Source organism: Eucyclogobius newberryi, unplaced genomic scaffold (assembly GCF_026437365.1).
Source record: "Eucyclogobius newberryi isolate DKJ021-1_F unplaced genomic scaffold, fEucNew1.0.hap1 SCAF_6, whole genome shotgun sequence".
NCBI lineage: Eukaryota > Metazoa > Chordata > Actinopteri > Gobiiformes > Gobiidae > Eucyclogobius > Eucyclogobius newberryi.
Window position 1 is genome coordinate 12,084,940 of NW_027316278.1, and position 21,822 is coordinate 12,106,761.

At 41.0% G+C, this 21,822-nt stretch overlaps 1 protein-coding gene across 1 annotated transcript in view; it reads right to left on the reverse strand.

Annotated features, from left to right (window-relative positions):
• The window catches only part of hk2 (hexokinase 2), a 76,146-nt gene that overhangs the window by 29,073 nt on the left and 25,251 nt on the right, over positions 1–21,822 (reverse strand). The window contains exons 7-15 of the mRNA XM_072432793.1: positions 19,691–19,874; positions 17,434–17,595; positions 16,884–17,117; positions 14,866–15,170; positions 14,582–14,730; positions 14,387–14,506; positions 13,750–13,845; positions 9,180–9,279; positions 7,396–7,579 (exon numbers count right to left, since the gene is read on the reverse strand). Of these exons, the coding sequence (XP_072288894.1) occupies positions 7,396–7,579; positions 9,180–9,279; positions 13,750–13,845; positions 14,387–14,506; positions 14,582–14,730; positions 14,866–15,170; positions 16,884–17,117; positions 17,434–17,595; positions 19,691–19,874 (1,534 nt within the window). The remainder of the gene's footprint in view (positions 1–7,395; positions 7,580–9,179; positions 9,280–13,749; positions 13,846–14,386; positions 14,507–14,581; positions 14,731–14,865; positions 15,171–16,883; positions 17,118–17,433; positions 17,596–19,690; positions 19,875–21,822) is intronic.

Below are 21,822 nucleotides of genomic sequence, written 5' to 3' on the forward strand. Positions count from 1 at the left end.
GACTTCCAAGCGAAAAACACACTGTTAAGTTGCCCAAAAAGAGGCTATTTCTGGCAAGTGTGAGAGCTCCGAAGTTGTAGAGGCCGATAGCGCAGACAGAGATTTCACGTGTCGCACCGCACTGCGCATTTGCATCAAAACAAAAAGCAGCATTGACGCGACCGCAACGTGTGGTCAACAGAGCAGCAGGAGTTGCCCTACGACCAGTTACATGAGTTTTATGATAAGGTCGGTGAGGATGGGAACAATGTAACATTTCTGTGCAAACTTTGCCCAGCAAGTTTTCCCTCATGTTTTGAGAATATGGGGGGGTTGAATATGTGTGGGCTGAATGGACAGCACATGGGGGAAGTCTGTCCTGTTATTCCAAATAATAACTCCACTTTGTTTTTTTGTTTTTTTATTTCGTGAACACCACGTTCACGTTAGCCACACAACCAAGTCTCCCTCGGTCCCACCCAGACACGTATAACAGGTAAACAGAACAGTATCGCCCCCTAGCTGTCAGGCATGAGACGTGAAACTTAGAGAAGTGAAACTTAAGAAACTAACAAACTCACTCTCTTTATAAAAACAAAAAAACACACAGCAACACAACATAACATGAGTGTAAGTGTTGTTGAACAGTTATTTAACAGTCCAATGTCCTTCATGGAGAGCCTTAAAGGTGGTATGGACGATTCTTTTCAGCAAATTTTTTATCATATTTCCACGTGGCGTGGATAAATCATTTGTCCTGCCACGTATCAATCATAAAACGCACCTACCGCTCACCTGCAGCCGCGTCAGGCTCGTCCCCACGTTTCCGCGTGCCTAAGCGCATGGATCTATCATAATATAGTTCCCTCTGTACGGGGCAAAATGAAGACGGAGAAAGACAGTTCGAGCTGACGCAGAAGTGGACAGAAATCTACGGGAGACGAGCGATGCGATGCGCTCCGTTGCGCTAATAAACAAACGCACGTGTGTGTTGTATCGGTCCGCACGGGGGAGTGCGCATGCGCACTTCCGCCTGCGTTCTCAAATCGCCGAAAAATCGTCCATACCGCCTTTAAGAAGCATGGCCGAGGAAGCTCCCTTTTTAGTAAGGCAGTCTGCAAGCTGCTCTTTAGTTTCAGACCACAACACTTGAAGGACCTTTTCAGTTTGAATCAGTTCTTTGATTGAACTGATTTCTAAACGCAGTCGTTTTTCTGTGACAAACTTGGTAGACTTCAGTGCATCAACAAGAGAAAAGTTATCAGTGACACAGATTATTGGTACAGGATGTTCAGTGCTACCTGCATTAAGTTCAGAGAACAATGTTGAAAGAAAAATAGCATTGTCAATTCCCTCTGACATTGCTAGAGTTTCACCTGCAAGTGTACTTCTAACAATTCTCTTGATTCTCTTTGACTGCCATGAGATAGGAGAAAAACATCCATTGTCACCCATCAAAACAATAAAGTGCCCACCTTGAGTTCCTCCATCTGACAGATTACCAAAAGATGCATCAGTGAAAGTAACCAATTTTAAGTTACTGTCTTTACCAAGATGCTGGAAATTCAACTCAACAGACTTAGCCTTCAGTTTGCACACAACTCTGTTTGCTTCATTAATAGTCTGTACAGTAGAATGTTAAGATTTGATGCTAAGTTACTTGCATCAAACATGGCATCAGGTCTGCTATGTCTGGCAACCCACAGAAGTTGCCCTATCTTAGATCTGAGCTGATCTTGTTCTGCTTCAGTGAGGGGTGAGCCTGTCTCTGCTGCCCGTGAGGGTGTGAGAGGTATGGGATGTAAATGTTGAATGTATGTCTCTTGGTGTATTTGTACCTTTTTTTACCCAAAGTAACCAACTCCACACCCACATAAGAAAAGCTATCCTGAGCTTCACGACCAACATTGAACTTTGATCTGAGATGAGGCATGACAGTCATAGAAAACGTTTGTGTACCTCCCCAAATGAAATCATCAACATGACAAGCTAGTACACCAGTTACATTTTTGTCCTCATCTAACCAGTAGAAAACTGCAGGGTCAACTTTAGATATGACAGCTCCTGCTTCAATCATTATGCTTTTCACTCGGTTATACCAATAGAGTGAGGCATCAGCTAGACCATACACACATTTTCGCAGTTTCCAAAGTACACCAGTGCTATTAGCTTCTGGAGGAGGTCTGATGAAAATGTCTCTAGATAGTTCCAGTCCAGTCAGTAAGAAGGCAGATTTTATGTCCATTGAACGAAGTTGCCATTGTTTCTGACAACTAACTGCCACTAAGAGCCTCAGGGACTCTGAAGCACAGGTTGGAGAGTCCTTTTGTTGCTCAGAAACTTGTAGCTCCTCAAATCCTCGCGCAACAAGCCTGGCTTTTGGTAGTAATCCGTTCTCAGTCTCTTTTAGAGTGCACACCCACCGAGTGGAAATGCACTTTTCTCCTTTGTCCTCAACTTCCTCAAACACGTCGTTTTGTATCCAACTTTTCATTTCATTGAACTTGGCTTCATCAAATGACAAATCCTTAGTGACAAAAACATCCTCGCATGTGTCACCACCAGGAGCCTGAACCTGGACTTGAAGATCTTCCAGCTGTAACAGATTCACTGCTTCATTGTTTCCCGCCACCTCAGCAGGCTCAAGCAGCTCAAAGATATACCAGTCCTTATATTTTCCGGTGGCTTTTCCAGCACGTCCTAACACTTTAGCAGTACGTGAAACACCACTCTCTGCGTTTCTGAATGTAACAATTTGGCCAGTCTTTATATTTTCAGCACCCCGTCTCTCTGCCCCAGCATATTCATGAGCGGGTGGAGGATCATTGTCATTGTTTTCAGCATTTGTCTCTTCGGTATCCTCATTTATGTCATATGAGTGTTGTTCGTCCTCATTGTTTTCTTTATCACAGCTGGTCTGAGGTTCCTCATGTTCCTGATTGGCTTTCCTCAGCCTAAGTCGGTGAACTCTGACACAGGTGCCACCGTGTCTAACAAAAATAACAGCACCGTCCTGCCCAATGACCACCGCAGGCCCTTTCCACTCTGGACAGTCCACACGTTTGTAAAACACTTTGTCTCCCTGTTCATACCTCTCATCGTTGTGACATATCTGTTTCTTTGTGACGTATCTGTTTCTTCGCTCTCCGTATTCGTTCGGAGCATTCTGCTTCTGTAAAGGCCTTCCTTGCAGTGTGCAGAGTTGAAATGTGTTTGGCAACCCACTCACTTTCAGTGGTGCCCTCTAGAGCAGGTGGTCTGTCAATCAACACCGAAGGTAGGTTAGGATTCTGCCCAAACACAAGCTGATGTGGGCTGTAACCATGGACACTTTGCATACAGTTCTTTGCCATAAGAGCCCAGTCCATGGCAGTGCTCCAGTCACATCTAGTAGTAGTTTTCACCTTGAGTATGATCTCTGTTAAAGTTTGGTTGTGCCGTTCTAACAGCCCATTACTCCAGGGGCTGTATGCTGGTGTGGTTTTTACTTCAATATTAAAGTTTTCAGCCATGTCTCTCACTTCTTCATTATTAAACTCCCCACCATTGTCACTGAACAACTTTCGTGGTGGGCCGTGCACACTGATCCAATCATGAATAAAATGTTTAATGATCTCAGAGGATCTCTTGGTGGTCAGGACACTTCCTGCACTAAATCGAGTGAACTGGTCAATGATATGTAGGTACCACCTACATATGTCCCTTCAATGTCAATGTAAATCCTGGTTGTGTAAGGGTTCAAAATTGGATATGAAGATGAAATCTGACACATATTTTCAGCAATAAACTAATAAAATAATTGCTGCCTGTGGTTGTATATGGGCTGTGGAAATAATTTAGAACAATTATTGCATAATATTGAAAAAAGAACTGAACTAGTTCATTTTTGGAGCTGTGAAATTTTGAATTATGAACTATGAACTGAACTGGTTCATTTTAAAATGTATGAACTATGAACTGAACTAGTTCATGTAGAAAGTGAACTTTCCCAACACTGCCAGCAGGAGGTCGGTCCATGTTTAGTCCTGACTCTGGGCACCAGCAGGAGGCCGGTCCATGTTTAGTCCTGACTCTGGGCACCAGCAGGAGGCCGGTCCATGTTTAGTCCTGACTCTGGCACAAGCAGGAGGCCGGTCCATGTTTAGTCCTGACTCTGGGCACCAGCAGGCCATGCAGAGACTTGTACACAAGCAGAGCTGCTTTAAAGTCTATTCTCTGAGCCACAGGAGCCAGTGCAGAGACCTGAGAATAGGACTAATGTGATGGTACTTCCTGGTTCTAGTCAGGACCCGAGCAGCAGCGTTCTGGATGTACTGCAGCTGTTTTACAGCTCGTTTGGAGAGGCCAGTGAGCAGGCCGTTACAGTAGTCTAATCTACTGGAGACAAACGCATGGATAAGTCTCTCCAAATATGTTTTAGACACTATGTCTCTGATTTTGGCAATTTATTTTAGATGTTAAATAGTTGCTAACGGACTTCCGGTTATGGTGCAGACAGACTAGTTTCACTGACCCATGCTGCTAAACCTGGAACAAGGCCAGGGAGGCGTTGCTCCATACAAGCTAACAATGCGAAAAGGTAGCTCAGCACCAGAGGGGGGGGCCACCTGCAGCCGCGCAGAGTCCAGTCCCTGGCGGGGTTCATCTAAGTCAGGGGTGGGCAATTAATTTCTACCAGGGGCCACATGAGAAACCTGAATTGTGTCAGAGGGCCACCAACTGTCTTCCATTGTAAAATGCTCTAAATTAAATATTTTGAATAGCTGGTACTGATAATCAGAAGAATAAAGTACTCTGTAAATATTTATATTAGGTTATGTGAAATTGTGGTGTATAGGTCAAATAAGAAAACAAAATAAATTATTGAAACAGCCATAAGCCATTTTTAAATTGTTAATCTCGACAAACAATGAAAAACAACAAACAACCATCTATTGTCACACCTGCAAGCTTGTCCCATTTCAGTCCAAACAGGCATTTACCTCTCTGAACAAATTATGAATTATCTGAACATTATCAGTGGTTGTCTCTTTCATCGACTGCATGGCTGCCAACTCCTCCGGAATTTGAAAGTCTGCTGTTATCCCACGTAAGAAGATGAGTAGCTGGGCAGTGTCACGTACATCGCAGCTCTCATCCAAAGCCAGAGAAAAACTCAAAGTCGGTCCCTCTGTTCTTCAGCTGAAGCCCTAAGTTTCCCGCAATGTGTCCTCAATCCGCCTCGTTTCAGTGCGTTGGGAGAGTGAAACGCTCTCAAATGCTCTCCCTTTTTCTCCGGGCATATGAGCGCAGATGACTCCAATAAACACCACTTTAATAAACTCTCCGTCAGAAAACGGCTTACTTTTTCTGGCAATTTTGTGAGAAATTACATAATTTGTCCTAAGGGCTGCATCTCTGGGGGTATGAAGTTTGGTATAAAGTCCTTGTTGGGTTTGTAGTTTTGCTAGCAATGCATCAGACTCCCTTGCACACTCTTCATCAGACAGATTTCTGTATTTATCTTCATGTTTGCCCGTGTAGTGGCGATTCAAATTATAACCTTTAAACACAGCGACCTCTGTGCCACAGATCAAGCACACTGCTTTACCTTTAACTTCTAAAAAAAAGAAAGTATTAAAGAAATACTTCGCAGTCCATGTCTTCTTAAAAACATGGCATTTGTTATCAACTTTTCTTTTCTTAGCGTGAGCCGATATCTTGAGGGTGACCTAGACAGGATCAATTGCCGCTGTTTACAGTCACTCTCACATGCACATATGTGCTTACAAATGTAACGTGACGTAACGCTTTTCAAAATCAAACTTCAAATTTCAAAATAAAAGTTTAAAAAAAAGATATGTTCGTTTAATTTATGTTGTTTATGAGTTTATGATTGGCCTCACGCGGATGTAGCCCACGGGCCGTAGTTTGACGAAGTCTGATCTAAGCCCACAGGGGCCGGATGGGAAAGAGGACATAACAACAATACATACTGTTTAAGTTCTGACTAGAATGCGACTTCTAATAAACCCCCCAAAAAATGAAAACCCATAAAATAGAAAGAAATATGTTTTAATTAATAGTTTAATAGTTTAAGGTCAAAGATACCCTGTGTTTCCCAAATCTGGAATAGTCCTCTTCTACAAACAATGAAGATATACTGACTGTCCCAACTAAACAAAAAAAGTCAACACCTGGATTCAACTAAGCAAATTGGTATGGGTTACCTGTTAAATAACTGCTGCATGGGTCTTACAGCAATACGGTGTTTAAACCCAACTGATACAGTGAGTGGCTTCTCATTTCTGAAATAGCAAGACAAATCCTGTGGTCATGGAAAATATATCCCATCCCAACAAAGAAGAGATCTAAGGAGAAGCAGAAACTAATCTACAAAGAATCTGAACCGCATTGAGAATCTTTGGAATGAACTGGAGAAGGCTTTACATAGTGATCACATGATCATCAATACAGGAGCTTGAAATAATGCAACTCTGGAATGAAATTATTCTCTTGACAGTGCAGAAGCTTATTGAAATAATGGCATAGCCAATGTGTGCTGTAAACAAAGGGTAATATATTATTGCATGAGACTTTTATCATCATTTAGTTTCATTGTTCATTGTTCAATGTATGTGCTCCACACACATACATTTTGACAACTGACATCCTGCTTTCAAATGGTTACGCAAAAGTTATTTTTCCTTGTGTTAATGTGTCACTAAAACATATCTAACCAAATGATGCTGCCTTGTGAACTTTATTATATCTGTTCAAAACTATGTTCAAAACTAACTTATTTAAGTTAAAGTTGTAAACATGAATTGTCACAATGTTGTAACAATAAGTTCTTTGTTGTCGTAATGTAATGCAGATTTAATAACAATTGGGGTTAAAGAAAATTTAAATTATTATTTTGTCCCTTTTAAAAGCAGGGAATCTGAAAAATGTGCATAGAGTAACACCCTTAATGTCACAGGAACAAAATGCCATGCAGTGCGACTCCTGCTCTCTTTTCGCTCTTGTGCTTCCCACTTGGCTGGATGGTGCATCGTCTTGACCATTTCGACATACCCTTCCTCTCTGTGTCTCTCGCCTCCTCCAGGCCAAGCACATTCTGATTCTGTCCTAACTGCAATGACTGGACCAAAGTATCCATTCTTCATCTAAAGTTTATGTGAGTGGGACAATGTGGAGGAGAAGTTGCTTGCGGCTGTCCTTCCGTGCCTCGCAATCTTTTCTTGTTTTTTGCTACCTTGAGAACAAAAACAAACTTCTTGCTTGCTATGAATTGGCCTTTAGTCCTAAGACTTCAGTGCATGTATAGGTTTTAAAACTGTTACTAAGGAAGCTTTGGGCTGCTGTGTGGGTGAGTGGGTGTGTGTGTGTGCACGCTATTTTTGTCATTATTAGTGTACTGTCCCGGAAGCTTACCTCTGTTTTCCAGGTGTGGTCGAGGTTTCATCTACAATACGATCAAAGTCGGTGCAAAAATCGTCCAGCTCCCCATTTTCCCCGAAGGCGCCCCACTCCATGTTCACACACATAAGGCCCTCGTCTCCCTCAATGCGCTGAATGTTCCTCATCTCCTCCATGTAACAGACATTTGTTCCTGTACCTGTATGAGAGCATATATGGTCAAATCTAGGTACATTTTAGGGGGAATAAATTAGATCAGACCTGTCCTAGATCATTTTTTTAAGCCAAGTTAAAACTACTCTAGACTCCTGAGAGTACAAAACACCCAACATCCCGCACTCGACATCCTTGGGTGGTAATCCACGATGGCTCATGTCTGTATATAAATCCTCACACCGTCATCAGCCATGTTTTTATCATTCCAGTCCTCAGTTTTCAATACACACTACTATTTTAAGCCTGATGTATGTTAATCATGTTTTTATATATATATATATATATATATATATATATATATATATATATATATATATATATATATATATAATTACATACACACACACACACACACACACAGGTACAGCACTCCGTTACAGGTACAGAGTGCTTCCTGGAGGAGGGGCTGAAACGTGCTGCGCAACTCACCCGGTGTGAGTAGGCCCTGTTCAACTGCTCATCCGAGGGGAAGGATAGAGACTGTTCTCTAGTTAAAGATTGCAGGAATCAATCCAAAAAACACTTTGGGCACATATATGAGGCACCAATAGCACTGTAAGAAGGTTAAAAGCTCTGAAAAGTCGATTTTGCATGATATGGGCAATTTAACTGTTTAACGATGCTGAACTAATTATTACCCCAAGTGACACACACACACACACACACACTTTATGCTTCCCTGGAACACAAGGAATATGTAACAGAGGAAGATTTTGTGTTGGATCTGTCTCCAATCAAATATATTAATTAGGCATAATATATATTTATATAAATGCATCTAAATCTTGCTTCCTCCCATGGGCTCTTTCACATTGTCCTTGTGAATGCATGTGTGAAATGATATGCAAATAGAGCTAGTATTAGCAAGTATGGTCTCTGGTGGCGTGCTTTATTATTCTCCTGCAGATGTGTGAGACAATGTGTTCCTAGAGTGGCTTGATGCTGATATGTTTGTGATTCAGACAGGCATGGGGGGATTATATTGTTGATAATATGTGGTTATCCATATACCTCGTATCTATCTTTTTTTGTACATTGTCATTTAGATAATATTAAATTGTATTTAAGGTGGATTTACCAGTTAAAAATGTAAACTATACAATCACACTAAGTATAGAATATGGTATAGAATAAATATTACAACTTAATAACACATGTAATGACACGTAATAGCACACATTGCTATGACTCAAGCAGAGGGGAGACTATATGAGGCTTGTGGTGACTGATATTTTTGTGTTTCAATTCACAGTTAATCTCTTCCTGAATTCCAAACCCTGCCTGTGACTCAGTTCATCCATTTACACAACTCGGTGCAGATGTTTGCCAGTCGGCTACCCAGTTGGCTACACAGGTAAGATACTAAACTAGCTGAATTCAATTCAATTCAAATTATTTTTGTAACGCCCAAAATCACAACAGTGGTTGTCTTGGAGGGTGACAGTGAAAAACGGATTAAACAATGTTCGTAGAGATTTGGCAATGTCCCAGGGTCCCCTGCCCTTAGACCCTCCTTCTCGGGCAGGAAATAAATTAATAGCTGCATGTGGTATTGTATGTGGATTGTTTTCTGAGAGACTTACCCACAATAAGCCCCACTTCACATTGGGGGTCCTCATAGCCACAGGTCATCATTGTCCCAACTGTGTCATTCACCACTGCCACAAAACTCAAATCAAATTCCTAAAAAAAACAATAAAAGCAGGCAAATAATAATCAATTCAGTGTCTCCACCAAAGCTGTGTGTTATGATAATTGTTTATGCATAAGTCTTTCATAAGAATGACGGTTGTTTCACAAAATTATAATTAAGAGCTAATTATTATTCCTGGTTAACCTCTTTCACTCTCTCAACAGTGTGTGCTGGTAAATGTAGGCTGTAGAATGTACTTTCAACAATTTAGCCTCATCTCTGAGTGGTAGGTTAAAGCTATTGTACAAAGTCTCCAAAGTGCTGCACAGAGTACAAAACAAACAGAAGCAAAATAACAAATAAGTAATAAATAATACAAAAAAAAAAAAAAAAAAAAAAAAAGGAGGGGTGTCTAGACTAAACCAAGACTAAACCAAAACCCACAGGTGCACGTCTCTGTTTATAAAATTGACTTGAATTGAAAATTGATCCATAAACGAGGGCAGGCAGCAGCAGAGCAACGGGAGCGAATGATCCCATGTGTGCACAGACTTCGGTGCATTCTGTGCTTTGCACCACGCCGTTATGCAAAGCTGGAGATCTGAGTGCTCGGTGGGATGCTAGGTGGTCCGGAGGGCGCGTGGACACAACCCACTGTGGTCTCATCATAATATGATGAGACTTTATGAGCACATGTGCTCATAAAGTGTGCGGGTCAAGTGAATGTGATGGTGACGGTGGGGAGTTATCCAGTTTCCCAAATAGACATTCCTAGCTATTCTGAGCTCATACAAGTCTGCACAGTCCAGTCTGGTCCAGACCGCACAGTACCAGGTGTCCAACACTCAAGGTGGAGCGTTCCAGCAAATAACTTTAAGAGCTGAGAGCATCACGGCACGGCACAGAGCTGTTTACGTGAGTGGGAGAAAACGTATCTCGTCCATATGGCAGGCTGCGAAATAGACGGGGCCCGTAAGCCCTCAAATCGCCGGCGGGCCCGGGGGTTTGAAGTAGGAGGGGGCCCGCCGTGCCCCTGTATCAAAATTTCTCGAAAAAAAAAAATCAAGATTTAACTAGTAATTTGGCCATATTTGGGGCATTTTCATTGTTTAAGTTTCGTTTTGACAGACACGCCACTTCGCAGTATTCTCGTTTCTCATTGGCCGAGCGATGTCCGTGATCTAATTTCGATGGAAGCGGGCATCTGATTGGCCGCTGCGTTCGGTCGCGTTCGGTTGTACTCGGAAATGCCCGGTCTAATTTTGCACCAAAAGTGATATCTAGGTTGGCGGGCGTCAATCTACTCCACAATTCAGTCTTTTTAAAGGTGCCATAACATGCTTTTTTTCACGTTTCGTAGTCTATCCTAAGTGTATAATTGATAATAATAATAATAAGGGTTGTGCAACACCCTTAACATAATAGTTAAGAAATATCACCCTGACCTTGAACCCCCTCACCAACCCGGAAATGCAAACGGCTTGGTTTGATATTCGCCCCCACCCTTGCGAAGAGCGATCTGGCTCCCCTGCCCAACCCGTGACGTAGTCTCAGAGCGCGTGTGTGCCCCGCCCACCCGTGACGTAGTGTGTGCCCCACAGCTGTCTGCTCCGCGCGACTGAGTGAGAAACGATAGAACTTCAGATCAACACTACTTTGAGACTAAATAAATCTGGTGTTTATTCTACAGCGTGCGCAGAACGGATCTATCTATCTATCTAAAAAAAAAAATCTGTTCTGCGCACGCTGTAGAATAAACTATAATGACGCGGTCTTGCCCCACCGCCTGTCAGTTTGGAGATTCGAGGAAAGGAGATAGTCTGTAATATAGCTAAACACTGCGGGAATCAATAAAAAAAAACACTCAAATACAAATAGCAATGTAAGAAGGATAAAAGCTCTGAAAAGTCAATTTTGCATGTTATGGGACCTTTAAAGTTGTTTGCAACAATAGCTGTAGTTTTGCACATTAGGGACAATATCAATGTGGAAGTATCCAAGGGCCCGCCCAATTGGAGTTGTTAGCATCGGGGCAATGTATATGTTAGTAGTCTATTTTGTAGGCTGTGATTTTATATATTCCACAAGATCTCCTTGTGTCAAATGCTGTAAACAGTATTTATTTTGTATCTAAGAAACATTATTATATTGAATTAATCAGTATTGAAAGATCATGATCTCTGGTTTATAGGAATTCAGTATTTGTGCTCTTCCTTCATATCAAATAAAAGATAAAAGTATTTTAAATTGTTTTACATGCTAATAACAAGGTTTAAAACAACAAATTAATCTTGTTCTTATGACGCCGCGATGCCGCGCGCGCTTGTGGGCCCCTGAAATTGCTGGGGGGCCCCTAACTTTTTAGATAGGGCTGGCCTGGCCCCTAACTTTGAAAATCTATTTCTCAGCCTGTATGGGTATAAATAACTCCAGTACACTAGTTTTGAAGTTGATTAATTATGATTCTGGCCTTTCGCATATTTTGGCATGTTCACCGCTCAATTCCACGCCCTGTGCTGTCATCAATTGCGCCGATGCAAGATGTCAGGAAATTAGCTCCACAACGCCCATGTTAACACTAAGACCAGGGGCAAAATAAGGCCTGTACAGTTTGTTTGTACAAAGAGGCTACACTTTTAGTGGTCGACTGCCTGCCATGAGGCCAAACCCTGATACTGTATTAGTAGTGGGAGAGGATCATTGGATCAAACCACAATGACAATGACAGCATAAATGGTCTTAAATACATTGTCTTATCAAAAACGGAAATATTTCAAATTAGTCCATATACATATTAATACAAATGCACTTCAAATGTTAAATGAATGTCTAGGATGACTCCAAGATTTGTGACTTTCTCAACATTGTCAATTGGTTTTAGATTTACTGTATAAGTATTTGAAAGTTGTCTAATGATGATGTGATTTAAAAACAGACTTGAAATCTTGACTTTTTATGCTTGGAGCGTTTAAGTCAGGCATGTCCAAACTAGGGCCCGGGGGCCAAATGCGGCCCTCAGACCAATTTTGTTGGCCCTCCAGCTGCTATGTTGGCCCAAACAACAAAAAGTAGTACTTTTTACTGTAAAATTGTGAAAATGCAGGCATATTGATGCTATACCAATCTAATATTAAAGTTCCAAGTCTAATTAAAGGTGTGGAGGCTCATCGAAATTACGTCAAATGCAAAATTTCAAATGATTCACTATGTCATTCAACAAATTCGACATTGTCAGGTTGTTTGTGGCCCTCTGCCCCGTTTAAGTTTCAAAATGCGGCCCTTGTTGAAAAAAGTTTGGACACTCCTGGTTTAAGTGGTAGCGGTTCTTGATATTGCCACCAAATTGATGAGTACAAGAAGAAGTCTGATACTGGTATCGTTGCATCCCTACCACTGTCAGTCCACTCATCTTAATTTTTTCTCTATCTGCGTTACTAGGGCTGGGCGATAAATCAATTTAATCGATTAATTAAATTTGAGGTTCATCTCGATGTGTCTGGAAGATGTAGCTCAGCCTCACTATAGGAAGATCAGCATGAGTGTAAACACAGGGTTCAGAATAAGCGGTATCGCATCGCAAAATGCGACGCAATTTCTCTCAAATGCGATGCGTTCGTCAGAAAAAAGTGTTTTTGTATCGCAGCTTTTGCAATACAAAAATGTGTGTTCAATTGTATAACCAAAGCGCCTAAAAGTACTGATCACTCGTCAATCGATCGTCAATAACGGCATGACACATGACGCTGTGTTGACATGACAAGTCCCGCTGCTGCCTCAGATCGCGAGTCTGAAAGCGGGAGGAGCCACGTGCGGTAAAGTTAGCGTCACAGATACAACAACAATTAATTTTATTTGCAAGTTTTATTTAAAGAAAAAATGTTTTAAAAGTGTTTAAAAGTTAATTTGTTAAGAGTTTTCTTTAATAGAATGTTTACAAATACATTTAAATAAATGATAATATTGGAAAATATTGTTAGTCATTTTCGTGTTTTGCTATGCAATTAACGGATTGTTTAGCAGCACCGCTATACAAGTGAAATCCTGAATCTGAGCCCTGAAACAGCAGCAGTGCAGTGCTCAAAGAGCATCTTTCCAGGAAAAACACCCCACCCCTTCCCTCAAAAACAGTATCAATGGATAACTACTCCACTCATTTCAGTGAGACAATTTCTGACATTGTCACAAACTGCACGGTCGGATTTAGAGATATATCATCATTGGCTTTTTTGTTCAGTATGATGTGGAGAATTTATGTGCTGAATTGTATGTGTCTACAAGGAACATATGTTTTTCCAGCGCTCTCTCTTTTATAAATCTTTTATAAAATTAGTTTTCCTTGGTGGCATGGTTTGGCAGACTGGTACTGAAAAACAGCATTAAGGTGAGTTAGGTCATTAATTTTTTGGACCGTTGGTACAATCAGTAAAATACGATACATTTAATGAGATTTTTGTACAGAAAAAGTCAGACCTCGAGGTCAAACATTTTAAGAATATATAGACAGAAAGTGTTTGACATACTCGTCTCCGGCGAACTGCTTCTTTCAGTAATGTAACCACATTTTGACCCTCACATCCACTGGCTTTAAACCCTTTTGTCCATTTCAGAAGAATACCCTGAGAAAAAAAGGACAATAAGTCGAAGCAGAGGAAACAATGAATTGGGCTGAGTAAAGTGTATTGTTCAAATAAGTGAAAGGTCAAACATCAGCTTAGTATGTGAACACTATCTGCAAGCACGGCCCTATTCAGCTTTTTCCAGAAGCTCCCCTGGGCACCGCCATTCTACATAATCCTTATTCCGGTTGTATTGGTTAACATAAATCTGTCGACCATGAGAGAAAATAAGTTCTTCTTCAGGCCAAAAGTATAAGGTGAATACAACACAAGTCACTCCATTCATACATACCACCTTATCACCAAAGCAAAAGCAAATTCCTATGTTTGTGAAATTTGTTCCTTTATATACATTATATATATATTATATAAAGTGTGTGTGTGTGTGTGTGTGTGTGTGTGTATACACACAAGCACACACACCTGTTAAGAAAAGTAGTTCCTCTGTATCAAATGATTGCTACAATTGGTATAAAAACTTCTTCAACTATATTTTCATAAATGGTTACAAAAGCATTAGTAATGTATTGTATTTAATTACCTCATCCAATTTGTTTTGATAACAAGGAAAGGAGAAGGTAAATCCAAGAGGCAAAGACACCCCCTTCATCCCCTTGTACTCCAGGAAGTCAGCCATGCAAGATACAATGTGGTTGAAAAGCTAAAAACAATTATGAAAAAACATAAGGTTTACCAAATCTCCTGATTTAGCTTGACTGAATAATGAACATGTTACCTCGTCACCAGTGCCTTGCATGATCTCCTGTGGTATGCAGTATATTTTTTGGTTAATTTCGACATTGTGCTTTGCACCTGCTCGTACTCGGATCAACAATACACGAAAACTAGAGCCGCCAAGATCCAAAGCCAAGAAATCACCATGCTCTGAAGAAGACATAGAAGATAACATATCATCCATTATATCAATATATAAATATATCAATATCAACATCCATTGAATGAACTTATTTTTAGACGTAATATAAAGCATCCCAGGAAAGACCTAAATCATGTCTGCACCTGTCCCGTTGGGTGTGGAGCGGACAAAGGAGGGCAACATCCTAACACTGGCTTGTTGATGCGTTTCTCTGGACAGTCCTTTCAACATGGCGTTACTCATTCGCTCCTTCACCTCCAGCAGCTGCTCGTGGCTCAAACGCAGACTGTCCAAGATGCGTTTTCGTTCGGCTTGCTGTACTGCCAAACGGTACGCCACAGCAGTCACCATCGCCGCCCCTTTACCACTGCCATCCTGGGACTGGAGGAAACGCATGTCCACATCAGGCACGAGTCGGCGGACCATCTTGTGGAGTCGTCTAGCAAACCTCAGGTGGGAAAAAAAACTAGAATGTTGATTATGCCACTGTGCAAAAATACCATAAGATCGTCTGAACCCCAAGAAAGAAAAATAATCAAGACTAAACAGTTGTAATTTTCTGATTTCTTGACTTCTCAGATTATTAAAATGGCGTGTAAACTGTTACATCTGATGTGAGTGATCTGATTTTACGGATTCCTAAATGTTCCCAATGGATAAACCATGGCAGACTCACATACTGAGACTAATTAAACACAAAACCAACAGTCTCCTTTAAAATCATACAGGCAGAACCAAATCAGGGTTTTAACAGGATTTCAAAAAGATTGGTTGCAAGAGACACTGTAGTATTCAATATTCAGACAAGCTGAAACCACTATATATATATATATATAGTGGTTTCATATATATATATATATATATATATATATATATATACATTCATGAATCGTCTCAAGATCCAATTGCAATGAAGCCGGCATGAATTCAACCTGGGAGACCTAACTCCACCCAATCCTCGTCCAGCGCTACACCAGGGCACACCTGTGCTCAAACCTCAATCAACACACCCAAGTTACTCCTTCCCGCGGCACGGCGCACCTCCTCTGCTCCCAATCAGCGCACAGCCTGCCCCATTTAAACACTCATGCAGCTGGATGCGACCCCCCACCTCTCCTGAGGCTGATACAATCTCTTAATTTAAAGACCAGGCTTAAAAACGTTCCTTTTTTAAATCGATTATGAGGCAGGCAGGCAGTTAGGAACAGAAATAAAAACCTACAGTTTCCCAGCTACGCTGCCCTAGGAGCAACTATGCTGGAGGAAGTATGGCAGCTTGAACACTATCCTCTGATAAAGACTACTTTTCCTAGCAACAATAGTTAATATTTTACTTGTAGTCTGTTCATTACTGTTCACATAATATTTTCTCCTTCTTTCACTTCCTTCTGAGCTGTTTCAGCCACATGCCAACCTGCGCATATGGATTGCTCCTTCACTGTGAAACTCCTTCACTGTCAAACCCCTTCTTTTTCCCCAAGGAGGTTTGGTAGTTTTTCTTTGGTGAGAAGGAGGGTCTATGGACAGGGGGATTTGGTACATTGCTAAATTCCTAAGAACATTGTTTAATCTGTTTTCAATGTCCCCCTTTGAGGCAACTGCTGTGATTTCGAGCGTTACAAAAATAATCTGAATTGAATATTCTATTGTCTCGACTAGAACTGTCTGTTGGTGTTAAAGGCTAGGAACTTAACTGGTTCACTGAACCGTGGTGTACCTCAGGGTTCCATCCTAGGCCTAGGCATTTATTTGTTAAGTTAGTTTATTTATTTGAGACAGCGACTCAGTGCACCATATACATTAACCTTTTCAGGAGAGATACATTGTACCAGGTTATAGCTAAAGTGTTGGTTTCCGCCTGTAGTCCCTTGGCTGGGCAGATGTTATTAAGTCCCACTGAAGACAATTGTATTGGTTTTTTTCGTGGTAGAATAGTGGAATGAACTCTTTAGAAAATGCAATATCTTGTTCCATTGCTTTGCTGATGACGTGCAAATTTATGTTCCACTGCAGTCAAAAATCTCATCGAGCCCGAATCACTACCTCATAATAGACTGGATGACTTTTCTCCTGTAGCAGCAATTGTAAATTCAGGACTATTTGCTATATTCTTTATTATTCAATTGTTTATGTCTCCACGATATTAATTAGTGTCTCTTACTGCGGATGATTCTTGTACACAGATCCATCCACTCCAACGGTAGTTCTCAGTTTTTCTGCGGCCTTGTTGTCTCGTATTTGCCGCAGGATGGAGGCCAGAGTGGCAGCAACCAAATGTGCCGCTCGTGTGGAGACAATCTCACAGACGCGCTGAGTCCCAATGCAATCTTCAACAGTGGGGTCCAAACCAAAATCTCGCAAGACCCTCTCTGTCTCTGCCAGACCCTCTTCCTCACTGCAAGAGACACAGAGAGAGAAGAAAACCTGGACTTGACTTCAAAGGAAGAACTTCCCTGATCCATAAAAATAATAATACAAAAATACATGTATATTTCCTTAAAACATCATCTAAAATCTGCAATAACAGAATATTTGAGGGCTACATGCACAATATTAAATTGAACAAAAACAAAACAACGATCTGATAATCGTTGAGTCATCAACACATTTTTATAAAAAGGGATACACAGCGTTATAACTTAGTGTCACCATGAGACTTAGTTATAAGAATCAAACTACATTGATCTGAAGCAAATCAATAACACACTGACCACTCATTCTCAATGGCGTACACGTAGCTGGTTTTGAAGTTTCCCATGGTGAAGAGCTCTGGAGTTCCTCTGCCCTGAAACAGGAGCCCCTGTCTGGTCATTTTCACCAGGATGAGGCGCACCAGCTCCCCCATGTACATACCACTGATCATCTTCTCAAACCTGACAAATAAAGCATACTGGGTATTTATTTAGTGTACAAAAGACAAAAAAAAGACAGAGTTTATTCTCGTTAGATTACGAGTTTGATCTTGTTAAATTATACATTTATTCTCTTTAATTTGCAACTTTTTTCTGGCTTCGACTTTAATCTCATAAGATTATGACTTTATACTCGTAGCGCCCCGCATTTTTTTGGGGGGGGGGGTGGTTATAACTCCGTCATAGTAATGTACTGTAAAGTACAACACGTTTATTTTTTTGTTAAACAGATTAATAACAAAAACAACAAACAACTGTTTTCTAGTAAACTGACCATGATTGGATGGGCTGGCAGTTTCTTCATTGGCAGAGACCCACCTACTACCGTATTTTCCGCACTATAAGGCGCACTTAAAAGCCTTTAATTTTCTCAAAAACTACAGTGTGCCTTATAATCCAGTGTGTGTATATGTGTGTATATATATATATATATATATATATATATATATATATATACACACAGCCAGTATGAGTGCTTAAATCAAGTAAAAACCCTCCAAAGGTCATTCAAAGCAAAAAACAAAACTCAAAAAGAAGGTTCACAAAAAGATTATTATTATTTTAGTAATCAAGTAATCCATCAATTCTTTTCATTGATTAATCAAGTAATCGGTAATTTTTTTGTACATTCCATAAAACAATTGAAAAGCATATTATCATTATCTTTAATAAACATTATAGTTCACAGTAATAAATAAGGAGTTTTTGCTTAAAATAAAAAAAAAAGTATGTCCCCAAGACGGCAACATTTCACTTCACCAGTCCAAACTGTTCTGTTTGTATATAAAGAATATATAAAGAATATATAAAAGGACTAATTAACTTGTCAGCAGACTGTTTGTAAACAGTTAAAGTAGCTATGAATTAATTTGCGTGTATGTCACATAACTTAAAATAAGAAACTTGTTTGGAAAACTTGATGTTGAGTGAGGCCAGTGATGCCTGTTGTTTTGAGCTGTAACTCTGAAGTCATTTTGCAGAGTTTGTTGTATGAAACAGCATATCCGTGATGACGGGGTGACGACACGGAGGCTAAAGTGAACGGCACACGGAGTTAGTTACAGTAGTAGTAGTTTCAGCTCAAAACACTGTGCTCTTTCACACAACAAAACTCTTCCCAGTCACACTTGTGAGTTTAAAACACGCTATAGTGTGCTTTAGTTTCTGCAGGTCCCACGTGGACCTGCTCCGTGTGAAAAGATTCACCCCTTTTTAATAAAATATGACAATTAAAAAGTGTATTAATTACTCTATTTACTTGAGTAATCGTTGCAGCCCTAGAATAGTTCATCTTAGGCCAAGAAGAATATAGTTTGTGTGGTCAAAATAATGAAAACCCGACCTTAAACATGTTATTGCATATTTACTGGCCATACGTTTTGAGAATGTCAAATTGCGAGAGCGAATCCAAAAGCTGTGGGAAATCGGAAATCAACGCACTTTTGATAGGTTACGTTTTATCTACGGGCGCAACCGTTTGCCGACGCTCATATTTGGGCAGCGTGCAGACTGGCTGCCATGGCGGGGGCGAAATGCACGCCCGGTGTTTCAGCGGTGAAGTTATTTAGCATGACTGTCGAAAAATAGCTGTCGAAAAATACCCTAGCGCCGCGTACTACGGCGCGGACCACAACAGGTAATTACTAAAAAGTTGTCTGCTAATGGCTATTTTCCTGTGGTTGAACTAGTATAGATGTAGAGAACAATTTTATTCAATATCTGCATACCAATACGGCCACACAAATGCGAAGCGCTCACTTCTGATTAAAGAAAACTGTCTGCAAAACCTGTGCAAGAATTCTAAAATATATTCAAAATAAATAAAAAAAATCTGACCTACCTACCTGGATTTTTTTTTCAATGTTACGGGAAACACACAAGTTTTTATTTTTTGGCCTTATTTAAAAGGTTTTTTCAATTTTGATTTAGGTTTTTGAGCATATTATGAGCAAGGATTTGTATAATAATTTGGTGTAGGTTTGTGCCCTTTCTGATTGAACCTTGATTCAAGTCCTGGTCCCAGGCAACTTTTTATCCCCAGCCTGCCCCTGCTCACAGCTGTTGTCCGGGGTTGAGGGACCCAGCGTCGATCTCTCGGTCAATGTCAGTCCTCAGGTCGTCCAGGACCCCGTCGTCTCCGAACGCTCCCCACTCAGTATTCACGCACATGCGGCCCTCATCTCCATCCAAAACCTCCAGGTGCCGCATCTGCTCCATGTAACAGGCATTGGTCCCTGTGCCTTAAAGCAATAAGACACAATAATTTACATCACATTCAATCTCAAGTTTACTTTTGCTTTAATACCCTTCATTCATAAGCATTTAGAGAATCCAAGTGCATAAGCCTATCTTTAATTTATTGATTTTAGTTCAGTCACATAGCCAGTGGATTAGTGTACAGTGGGCACGGAAAGTAATCAGACCCCTTTCAATTGTTCACTCCTTTGTTTCACTGCAGCCATTTGCTGAAATGAAGAAAATGCATTTTTGTTCTCATTAATGTACACACAGAAAAACTGAAATATCACATGGTCATAAGTATTCAGACCCTTTGCTCAGTATTGAGTAGAGTCACCCTTTTGAGCTAGTACAGCCACCAGTCTTCTTGGGAATGATGCAACAAGTTTTTCACACTTGGATTTGGGGATCCTGTGCCATTCTTCCTTGCAGATCCCCTCCAGTTCCGTCAGGTCGGATGATGATTTTCAGGCCATTTTCAGGTCTCTCCAGAGATGCTCAATTGGGTTTAGGTCAGGGCTCTGGCTGTGCCAATCAAGAATGATCACAGAGTTGTTCTCAAGCCACTCGTTTGTTATTTTAGATGTGTGCTTAGGGTCATTGTCTTGTTGAAAGGTGGACCTTCTACCCAGTCTGAGCTTCTTTTCTTCCAGGATATCTCTGTTCTTGGCCGCATTAAGCTTTCCTTCAATTGCAACCAGTCATCCTGTCCCTGCAGCTGAAAAACACCCCCGAGCATGATGCTGCCACCACCATGTTTCACTGTTGGGATTGTATTGGGCAAGTGATGAGCAGTGCCTGGTTTTCTCCACACATACCGCTTGGACTTAACACAAAAGGTTCAATCTTGGTCTCATTAGACCAGAGAATATTATTTCTCAACGTCTGGGAGTCCCACTGAGAAGAGGCTTTCGTCCGGCCAGTCTGCCATAAAGCCCCGACTGGTGGAGGGTGATCGCTGATATGTGAAACTTTCTCACATCTCCTTAATGCATCTCTGGAGCTCAGCCACAGTGATCTTTGAGTTCTTCTTTACCTCTCTCACCAAGGCTCTTCTCCCACGATTGCTCAGTTTGGCAGGCCAGGTCTAGAAAGAGACTGGTCGTTCCAAACTTCCTCCATTAAAGGGTTATGGAAGCCGCACTGTGTTCATAGGAACCTTGAGTGCTGCAGAAATTCTGTGCCTTGCCACAATTCTGTTTCTGAGCTCCTTGGGCAGTTCCTTCAACCTCATGATTCTCATTTGCTCTGACGTGCACTGTGAGCTCTAAGGTATAGACAGGTGTGTGCCTTTCCTAATCAAGACCAAATCAGTTTAATTAAACACAGCTCGACTCCAATGAAGGAGTAGAACCATCTCAAGGAGGATCAGAAGAAATGGACAGCATGTGACTTAAATACTTATGACCATGTAATATTTCAGTGTTTCTCTTTTAATACATTTGTAAAAAAAAAATGTTTACATTTCTGTATTTTCTGTCAAGATGGGATTCTGAGTAAAGATTAATGATAAATAAAATTAACTTTTTTGATTTTTAGCAAATGGCTGCAATGAAACAAACAGTGAAGGATTAATTGAGATGGTTCTTGGTGCGTGCTCTTTTTAATAGCTCCATGTGCATAATTTGCGTGGCGTTAACATAAGCAGCGAGTCTTGGTTGCTAAGTGACGAAGCGTGTCCGTGGGCTAGGCCTGTCCCATTTCGACACGGCCTTTGCGATCTACGGAGGCTACTCGGAAGACCAACCTCCATCGGCTGGGTCCGGAGCCTGCAGACCCTGAATTGAGACAGCGTACTAGAGTCTGGGAAACCCTAGCACTCCACCTGCAGCTGCCACACCTGGAATCAGTGAACAGCATGCCACATGAGCGCTGTGTCTCTCAAATTTAGTGGTGTGATCGTTTATTTGAGTGACACACATAGTCTTTTGTGACTTAGTTTAGAGACTG